The 9,756-nt window shown below is 57.9% G+C and overlaps 2 protein-coding genes across 3 annotated transcripts in view; one reads left to right on the top strand and one right to left on the bottom strand.

Moving 5' to 3' along the window:
• The first annotated feature begins 16 nt into the window (after positions 1-16).
• Positions 17-2,684, top strand: LOC107213850 (nodal homolog). The gene is made up of 3 exons (XM_015648710.2): positions 17-347; positions 935-1,710; positions 1,803-2,684. The coding sequence occupies exons 1-3, from the start codon at positions 35-37 to the stop codon at positions 1,953-1,955; spliced, it is 1,242 nt and encodes a 413-aa protein (XP_015504196.1). The 5' UTR covers positions 17-34; the 3' UTR covers positions 1,956-2,684.
• A 3,922-nt stretch (positions 2,685-6,606) lies between these two features.
• Positions 6,607-9,756, bottom strand: part of EIF4EBP1 (eukaryotic translation initiation factor 4E binding protein 1) — a 5,051-nt gene continuing 1,901 nt past the window's right edge. The window contains exons 2-3 of one of the 2 annotated variants that reach the window (XM_015648729.3): positions 8,059-8,229; positions 6,607-6,960 (exon numbers count right to left, since the gene is read on the bottom strand). In XM_015648729.3, the coding sequence (XP_015504215.1) occupies positions 6,926-6,960; positions 8,059-8,229 (206 nt within the window). In that variant the 3' untranslated portion in view covers positions 6,607-6,925. The remainder of the gene's footprint in view (positions 6,961-8,058; positions 8,230-9,756) is intronic. The other variant, XM_015648730.3, reaches the window with a different exon arrangement.

Genomic DNA, 9,756 nt, shown 5'->3' with positions numbered 1-9,756 from the left:
ACAAATAGGGCGGCCGCGGGTGGCCCGGGCAGACATGCGGGTCCCGCTCCGCTCCGTGCCCGCGCTGGCGCTCTGCGCCCTAGCCCTGTTCTGCCTGGGCTGCGCTCCGACCCGGGCACTCACCTGGGCACCGACCGGAGCATCCACCTGGGCACCGACCGGAGCATCCACCGGGGCACTCACCTGGGCACCGACCGGAGCATCCACCCGGGCGCTCCCCTGGGCACCGACCCTCGCCCCGGCCCGCTCCCCGCCGCGCTGCCCCGCGCTGATGCTGCAGCTGCTCCGCGCCCCTCCCGCCCCGCTCCGCGCCGCCGCCGCCGCCGCTCTCAGCCTCTCCCCACACGGTGAGTGGGGCCGCGGGCATCCCTGTCCTGGGACCGTCACCGTCCCCGGGGCTCCCAGCGTCCCCGAACATCCCTGTCCTGGGACCGTCACCGTCCCCGGGGCTCCCAGCGTCCCCGAACATCCCTGTCCTGGGACCGTCACCGTCCCCGGGGCTCCCAGCGTCCCCGAACATCCCTGTCCTGGGACCGTCACCGTCCCCGGGGCTCCCAGCGTCCCCGAACATCCCTGTCCTGGGACCCGCACTATTCCCAGGACGGGCACCGGTCCCGGGCAGCCCTGTCTCCGGGATCAGCACTGTCCCTCTTTCCAGGACTGCCACTGTCCCCGAGCTCCCCTGTCCTGGGACCAGCACCATCCCCGGGACCTGCACGGTTCCCATAAAACCCTGTCCAGGGATCCCCACAGTCCCGGGCCTGTTCCCAGCCCTGCCTGAGGCTCTCGCTGGCTCTCAGGTGGATCCAGCTGCTTTCTCCCGACCCTCAGGCTCCCACGGCAGGGATGCTTCCCCGGCAGTGGGCGAGGGCACTGTACCCCCAGCTCTGGCACCCCTGGCACCACGTCCCCTCACCGTGCCCTTGGCTTTCAGGGTCCCTGCAGAACGGCTCCCGCTGGGCGCTCTCCTTCGACATGTCCTCCCTCTCCAGCAGCCAGGAGGTGAACCTGGCTCAGCTCCGTGTCCGCCTGCCCGGCCTCTCCCGTGCCCACAACGTGTCCCTGGACATCTACCACAGCCAGCGGCGCAGGTGCCGGGGAGATGGGACCTGCGCCCACCAGCTCTTCCTGGGCACCGTGGCTGACAGCCCCTCTGCCACCCAGGCGTCCTGGAAGGTCTTTGAGGTCACCAACCTGCTGCGGTCCTGGCTCCACCAAGCCGCGGTCGCTGGGCACCGCGGTCCCACGGGAAGGGGGCAGTGGGAGCTGAGCGGGCCGGCTGCCCCGGCCGGCGCTGCCCTCACAGACACCGGCCCCGGGGACCCAGCGCTGCCCCAGGACGTGGCAGACAGAGTCCTGCTGCTCGTCTTCTCCAAAGACAAGTCTCCGGGGGACCACAGCCTCATCAGGACCGCGGAGACCTCCAAGTACATCATGCGTGACGGCGGGGCGCGGGGCGCGGGGGCGCGCCGGCACCGCAGGAACAGGATGGAGAGGCAAAGGATCAAAGCGAGCGACGCTGCCGCGGCCGCCCCGCGGGACCACGGCAGGGCCCTGTGCAGGCGGGTGGACATGATGGTGGATTTTGAGCAGACGGGCTGGGGAAGCTGGATCGTCTACCCCAAGAAGTACAACGCCTACCGCTGTGAAGGGCTGTGCCCCTCACCCGTGGACGAGACCTTCAAGCCCACCAACCACGCCTACATACAGGTAAGAGGGGATGCTGCCCCTGCATCCCCCACGCCCCCCACACCCCCTGCCCGCAGCACAGGAATGTTCTGCCCTTCCCGTGTCTCCCACAGAGTTTGCTGCAGCTCTACAAGCCCAACCAGGTGCCGTGTCCCGCCTGCTCCCCAGTCAAGATGAGCCCCCTCTCCATGCTCTACTACGAGAAGGGTGAAATCGTTGTCCGCCACCACGAGGACATGATCATCGAGGAGTGTGGCTGCAACTGAGACCACCCTGCTCCCTGCCAGGAAGGTGCACATCTGTGCCCCAAAGTGCCCCAGGGACCAGCCACCCAAGGCAGGAGCACTGCACAGAGCAGGGTGTCTCTGAAGGCCGCGCTCCTGGGGGTTGGCACAGCCCTGGCCGGAGCTGGGGAGGATCGGGTGCCCGGCAGTTCTGCAGCGCTGCACGGCCGCAGTGCCTGGCTGGATCCGGGCTCCACGTGGAAAAGGCCTCCAGGCACCTCCCTGTGAGAGGAGCAGCTCTGGAGCTGTGGGTGCCTCGTGCTGTGTTTACCGAGGAGCTGTGTGGGACAGAGGCAGAGCTGAGGGGCAGGACTGGGGCACAGCAGCGTTGTTCCCTGCCATGACATGGCTCAGGCAATGCTGCTTCTCCCAGACACAGGAATCACCAGGAGCCACAGGTTCTCAGGACCCTGCAGCTCCAGTGTCTGGCTATGCTGAGCATCCACACCACTGGGATTTTCCTTCTCCCCTAGGGTTTAGGCATTTCTCCTAAGAATTCTATTATATGTCTATTAAAACTATCAGATTTCTATTGCAGCTCAGACAAGTTAATGTATTACCCAGCGTCCAGAGCCCCAGCTGGCAGATCCAGGTGGGCAGCTGTTACAAACAAGTAACCACAGCTCTGCTCAAGCCTTTTCCCCCTCGCTGGATGGGGTGGTACGAAAAGGTCACAGCTGTACAATTCATCAATAAATTATATATATTAAAAGTGCCTACTGGACTCTGCTGAGTTTTGCTGTTGGTGGTCTGCCAGGGTGTGAGGGCAGGTGGACTCTGGCTGCTCCTCAAGCTACCAGAGCAAGGGGGTCCCTCCAGGAGTGCAAAGGATGCTCGAAGGCTCCAAAGCTCACGTGAGATAAGGACGAAGGTGTTCCCATCCTGATGAGGGAGGGAGCAAGGGAGGCACCTGCAGGCGTGGGAGGGGAGGCTGGAGGGATTTTTCCTCCTTTATTAACCCTCCGGAGCTAAGGGAAGGGCCGTGCCCTGTAAGAGCAGTGAATTCTAAGCCGTGTGGCGCTGACAACTCCTTTGGGTCACCCATCGGGAGGGGCGATGGGGCTGGGGGCGATGAGCGGGGTCCCGAGCGTGTCTCCCGCAGGGCAGCGAGGCTCAGTCCCCGGGTGTGACCGAGCTGCAGCCCCGGTCCACAGCCGCCTCCACGGACGGGACACACGCGTGGGGAGCTCCCCAGCAGCAGCGGGAACGGGCGGAACGGCGCAGGACGGGACAAGGGCCACCCCCATCCCGCCCCTCCCCAGCAGCAGCCCCGACTCCACATCCCAGCCCAGCCTGATTATCCCCAATCCACATCCCTGCCGGCGGATAAACAAAGCGTGTCTGCTGCTCCCCCGCCCCAGCAGACCCTCCCCGGGGCCGCTTACATATTCCAGCAGCTTTCACACCGGCCCTGGCCCGTCATTCGAGGGTCATTTGCAGCAGCTGTCAAGGCTGGGCCGGGGGCGCGGGGCTGACCCCCGGCAGGAGGCAAAGCAGGAACCTGCACATCTGCGCTCCGGGTGATGTAAAATTACATTATTTTGCCTCTTTCTCGGCAGTTTCGTTACTCCTGCTCACAAACGGCTCCAAAGCAGGAGGATTCACTCCCCCAGCGCCCCCCGAGCCCCCCCGAGCTCTGTATCTCTGCCATCTCTGCCCCTCCGTCACGCCTGCTTGGAATCCAGCAGCGGGTTCAAAAGTTGTGGCGGGGCAGGGGGAGGCAGCAGCCGTTCCCTGGGAAGAGCAGGGTGGAAAAATAAAGGCTGGGATTCCAGGGCTGTAAGGAAAACATCAAAGTGTGGACAATGACAATAAAGTCGGGTTTAGGCAAGGATCTGCTGGCGAGCCGAGCTCTGCCAGGCTCGGGCTGTGAGGGAGGACCTGAACTGAGCAGGGAGAGCTCTGGCCCCGCTCCTGCCCCAATCTGCATCGGCTGGGGGACACAGGGAGCCCAGACACGCAGGACAAAGCGGGGGACAACCCCAGTCCTGTCACGGGGTCCTGCCTGAGCCCCTCCAGCATCCCAGAGCTGGGGGGAGCAGGCAGGTTCTGCTCCAGAAAGGGCTGCCTTGGCCAGGGGGGACTGCAGGCACCGATTACTTTGGACACATAAAAAGGAAAAAGCAAGAACAAACAGACTGAGGGGGCTTATCACAGGCCGAGGGTGATATTTGTACAAATGGTGCATTAGAGCACGAGCCGGGCCGGGCAGGTGGTGTTTGTCCCGTGACTGGGACACAGAGCAGGACACACAGATGTGGGGCAAGACACAGGGACACCGTGTGTGTGCTGCTCTGCCTGCTTGAGACAAAAAGGGGCTGGGATGGGAAATGCAACGACAAAGCCAACTTGTCCTGAGACCTCCCTGGAGCATCCCAGCTGTGCCTCAGCCACCCACGACTGCCTCCCTCCCTCCCTCCCACTGTGCACAACTGGGCCCAGCCTGTGCAAAAAGCAGCTCCTCGGCCGGGGAGTGCGAGTGTCGGGTGGGGAACACCCCCTGGGGAAGCAGGGATGTGCCCTGGAACGCTGAGCTGCTCCTTGCAAGGCTCAGGGAAGTTTGGGGAGCTGCAAACGTGAATGCACCAAGAGACGGATCTAAAACTGTCTGGCTGAAGGATGCAGCAGCTGGGGCTGGGAGGGAGGGGAGGGAAGGACCAGAGCAACGGGATGCTGAGACCACTTGGTCCCACACCACGGGTGAAAAGGTTTAAGGAACGGGTTTAGGACAAATTGCAGCAGAGCAGATGTCCCCATCACCTCATCACATCCACTGCTTTGGTCGCTGTTCTCTGCCCCCCACAACGCTCCCCATGGCCCCAGGGCCCTGCACCAGAACCCAGCAGGACCCCTGCTCACACCTGGCCAGGTGTTTCACGCGTTTCCTCCCTCGCTCTGAATTATCAGTGTCAGATGCACCTGGTGCTTTGATGCTGCCGCAGATCTGCATAAGCAGCAGATACCAATGCAAAGCTGCCCAAGCTGCAGGGACACAGAGCGCTTAACACCTCCAGCACGTGTTACCTCTCCTACAGGTGGGAGGGAATGGCATTTAGGAGCATTACCTGCAATACCTGCCACCCCAAAATCCACACAGCCGCTTTTGTACTGACACCAGAGCCCAACCCCGCACGGCTCCTGCAACAGGCACGGGTGGTTGAGCTGAAATCAGCTCATTTCTCCCCAAACTGCCTGGATGTGCAGCCCTCAGCTTGGGACAGCACCTTTGGGGCGTCCCAGGGCCACCAGCACCCTGTGTCCCATGAAACCACAGTCCTGGGTGACACAGGGACACTGGCCAGACACACAGCTCAAGGGAGGGTGACACCAGATCCTGCTGAGCTCCCTGTGCTGCTCATCAAGGGCTCCATCAATCCAACCCTTCCACTGTAAACCCACAGCAGGGAATTCCCATGGAATTCCTAACATTCTGCTTAGGGCACAGCAGAACGAGCCCCAGCACAAGTGCAGGGATCCAGCCCCTGCAAACCCTACCCAGCCTGTCCTGGCTATTTCAGTCTTCCCTGAACAGGGGAACTTTGGGGAAATTACCATCAACATGGGAAATTTTGCTGAACCAAAAACTGCAGCTGCACCACAGTCCAGCAGTGCCATTTTAAAAGAAAACCACAAATTTAGCAGAGGAAAAAGTCAGTCCCAGCTGCAGCAGCTCCTCTCTAAACCATCTTCAGAACCTAACTGGTGCAGCTGAGACTGATAAAGTCACACCTGAAGGTAATAAATTTGGATTTGTTCCCATTAAGGCTTCAGAGAAACCCTTAAATCTTATCTTAGAGAAATGCAGGTTTATCTGCAGCAATTGCTTTGTTCTGTTGTTCTTTATTGAGGGTTTGCATATCATAATGTCACCACTGAGCTTCATTAGCAGATATTTAAATGCTATCTCCCAAACCTGATTTGCACAGACACTCCTTGTGGTTTGGGAAGTCTGAAGTTCAGGCTTCCAGTGTCCCATAAGGATTTTCCTCCTCTGAGATGCCTCCACCCCCCAGCAGTAACACAGCAACGTGCCTTACATACACTTATCAAACCTCACTGAGGCTCAAAATGAAGATATTTGTTCTGGGGACCCAAACTGAACCTTCCTGCAGCAGAATTAACCTTCTCTGATGAAAACCCCTGTCTTAAACCCAGGTATTTTGTTTCTAACCTTCCCTGTGAAGCCCTCTCCCTCAAAGCTCTTCTCCCTGCCCACCACGTGATGAAAAAGAGAGGCAGGGGTAAAGCAGCATGGAAATTTCACCATGGATCACAAACTCAGGCAAGCACATGCCAGAAAGAAAGAATTGCAGTGGAGAAGCTGGAGAGCCCTTCCTCTCCCTGGCAGGGCAGAAGGCAGCTCAGCCAGGAACCCTCCAGGTGAACTAATCCCAAATATTCCCACCTGCAGCCTGAGCCTGGCCCTTGAGGCAGGCAAGAGAACACAACTTGTGACAGAACCTTCTGGAAGGTCTCAGGGGACGGTTTTTGTCACTGTTCTGGAGGCAGATTTGGCAGAACAAAACTTCCCCAGGGGACCAGGTGGGAGCAGGGAAGTTTGGCCCAGGCCCAGCAGCACAGGGGGCACCATTTCAATGCCTCAGGTTGGCTGGAATAAGGGACAGAAGCCACATTTATTGCATTCATCTCCACACCAGGAGACTCCACATGATTTTTATTTCTCCCTTATATTGCATTTCTGTAACTGGTACAGTATTAAAATGATTAACAAAAGCATAAAAGTGGAACCGAAACCAAGGGGGAGAGAGTGTCTCCTCCAGCATCCCGAGCCCCGGCCCCTGGAACAGGACCTGCTCTGCTCTCCCGTGGGAATCTGCCCTTCCCAGGAGCAGGAAGGCACTCAAGGCATGGGCTGCTGTAAGCCTGGCTGGTGGGAATCCTCAAGGCAAGTCCTGGTGCTTCACTGGATCAGCACTCTCCGGGCAGGTGTGTTAGATGTCCATGTCGAACTGCTCTTCCTCACCTGCTGGGAGGGACAAAAGCACAGCTCAGTCCTGAGTTCCACATTAAATACCACGGATTTTAGTGAATTCTGTGCTTCAGAAATGGGTAGTTTGGGCTTAAAATCTGCGTTCAGGCATCAGGGTTGGTGTGAAAATCATCTTGTGAAGCTCTGGTCAAGGTGTCAGCACTGGGGGATCTCACACGAGAGCAGAGGGAGAGAAAATGCCCTTTAAATGATTTATTCTTACCCCTGGATTTCCTTGCAACAAGGAACGTAAAGAACCACACTGAGGCACATTTCACACTCATCACCCCAAGGGCTGCTCCCACAGCCTGGCAGGAACCACAGGGCAGCCAGGAGCTGTTCCTGAGGACAGGGATTCTCTGGGACAGCCACAGCCCAGCAGCCAGACTGCATTTCAGGGTGCCAGGGAGTCCAGTGAGCCACAAAAAGCGTGTCAGGCATGAGGGAACCCTGACTCTGGAGAGATTCTACTTGGAGCAAGCACACAAGAGCATTCAGATCTTTATTTTTAGAGAGAAGATAAATACTTGCACTTAGTAGGTTCAGGTTGCTTCAAGAAATAACCTCGAATAACTTTAAAGATTAATTATTCAGGGGCAACTTTGGCTCAGGTTGCTGCAGCAGGGCCTCAGTGAAGTGTCCCTGTCACAAAACGGGGTCAGAAACAGGCAGGCAGAATTTACAACTCAGCTGATATTAAAAACCCAAGTAAATCCTGCTCTGAATTGTAACTTGAAACTCCAAGCAGCTGCAGCACGGCCCAGCTCAGGGAGAGGCAGCAGCAGCTGCCCCTCTGCTCTGCTCTCCACAGGGCTCCTAATCCAACAGCAGCTTCCCAAATGCTGAATCAATGGGAATTATATCCCATTACACCCAATAACTGCAAAAGTCACATTGCTGGGGCCCAGAGCAGGATCAAACAACTGCCAGAACCTCGTTACCCTGTGACACTGAGCCCACTCTGACTTTCCAAGAAGTTATTGGAGAATTGACCACAGTTCCTGGGAATCTCCTGGCTCCACTCCAGCTCTGCAATTTCTAGGAATCAGCAGTGCACCTCACAGGCTGCTGGGGTTTTTTGTTGCCTGCACTTACCTGCGCTCACTTTCTCCTCACAGCTTTGGACATGGTGGTTCTCGAGCTTCAGCTCCTCCACGCTGGGGCTGGTGACGCCTGGAATGTCCGGAAGGTCGGAGGGGGGTGTTTTGGCAACCGGAGAATTGCGGCATTCCATCAAGAACTTACGGTCATAAATAATCCTGGTACCTGAGGGGGGACAGCAACACGCTCAGCCCTCCCTGCCCAAGCAACTCCATCATCCTGAAGGTCCCTTGCAACCCAAAACACTCAGGGCTTGGATATTTAAGTGGTTACTGTGGTGCAGCACTTCACTGCTCGGTCTGGGTTACCCTGCCACAATTCCAGGTGCACTGACACCGTACCTGCCACTAAAGGTGAGACAGCAGGTACCCAAACCCTGCCAGAGGCAGCACAGGGCTCCAAACCCCAGACAGGGGCTGGAAGCAGCAGATCCAGCTCCTTCCACCTCACTCAAGGTGACACCAGCTCACCAAGCAAACAGAAAATCAAATTCCATTTCCACTCGTGGTCAGAACTGGGGCTGGAAGCTGGAGGTGGGCACAGGGCAGGGCACAGGACATGGCAGTGTCCCTCTGAGCACTGCCCAGCAGGAATTCCTGCTCACCAAGCAAACAGAAAACCAAATTTAATTTCCACTTGTGACCAGAACTGGAGCTGGAAGCTGGAGGTGGGCACAGGGCAGGGCACAGGACATGGCAGGGCTGGGTCCCTCTGAGCACTGCCCAGCAGGAATTCCTGCACAGACACCTCCCTTGGCAGAGCAGCACTTACACACATCTTGCTCAAGGCTTACACAGATGGTTGATGCTCTGAGGGTTAACAGGAACCACCCAGCTCCAGCCTACCACACTGAGCCTCCAGGCATGGATTTCTAGGAACACCACTGAACACCCTGTTCCTTATAAAGGAATTTCATGGAAAACGCTCAAAAACCACAGGCAGAAAAGTGATCCCTCCAAACAGCCCAGAGCCTTAACCCAGCAAGTGCTGGAAAACAGTGTTTGCTTTCAACAGGAGGCTGCACACCCCTCTGGATCAGGGATGTCCTGCTCTGCTCCTGTTCCAGCCAGAGGGAAAGGGACTTGTCCTTGTCCCCTCCCCAAGTGTTAACTAAAGTACACACGTGTGGGCAAACAGCTCCTGCCACCATCTGTCCTGGAACAACCAACTCCCTTTGGTCTCAACACTAAAAATGTAAAATAAATACATAAAATAACATGTCTGGGTGTTGTATTCCAGTGAAGTTCTGCTGAGGAATTCTCAAAACACTGAAAAACATTTCACTAAGGATTCTGAACTCGAGTGGTTTCGGGAGGAGGATCCAACCCAACAGTCAGCAGGCTGGGAGAGGGGTGTTAAATTCCTGGGAAGCTCACGGAGGAGGACAGGGATTCCTGGAACTGCAGCTCGTGTACCAGCACCGGGAGCACGGAGCTTCCACCTTCCTCCAACAGCCCAGAGCTCCCGAAAGCCAGGGGAGCTGGAGCAGGACAGTGTGGGCAGGACAGCCAGCCTGGGCTGTCACACAGGCTCCTTCACACACCCAGAGCGGTGCTGTCAGCAGCTCCCCGCTGCTGTCAGGGTGTGCTCAACAGGAAAACCCCGGCACCACGGGATGCTCTGCTCCCTGCAAGGCAGACACACAGCCCCGTGTGTCTGCTGCAGGAGCTCGGAATGTTCCCTTCCCTCAGC

This window comes from Parus major, chromosome 22 (assembly GCF_001522545.3).
Source record: "Parus major isolate Abel chromosome 22, Parus_major1.1, whole genome shotgun sequence".
NCBI classification, from domain to species: domain Eukaryota; kingdom Metazoa; phylum Chordata; class Aves; order Passeriformes; family Paridae; genus Parus; species Parus major.
The sequence above is the reverse complement of the archived record's forward strand: the minus strand, read 5'-3'. Positions and strand labels throughout refer to the sequence as shown.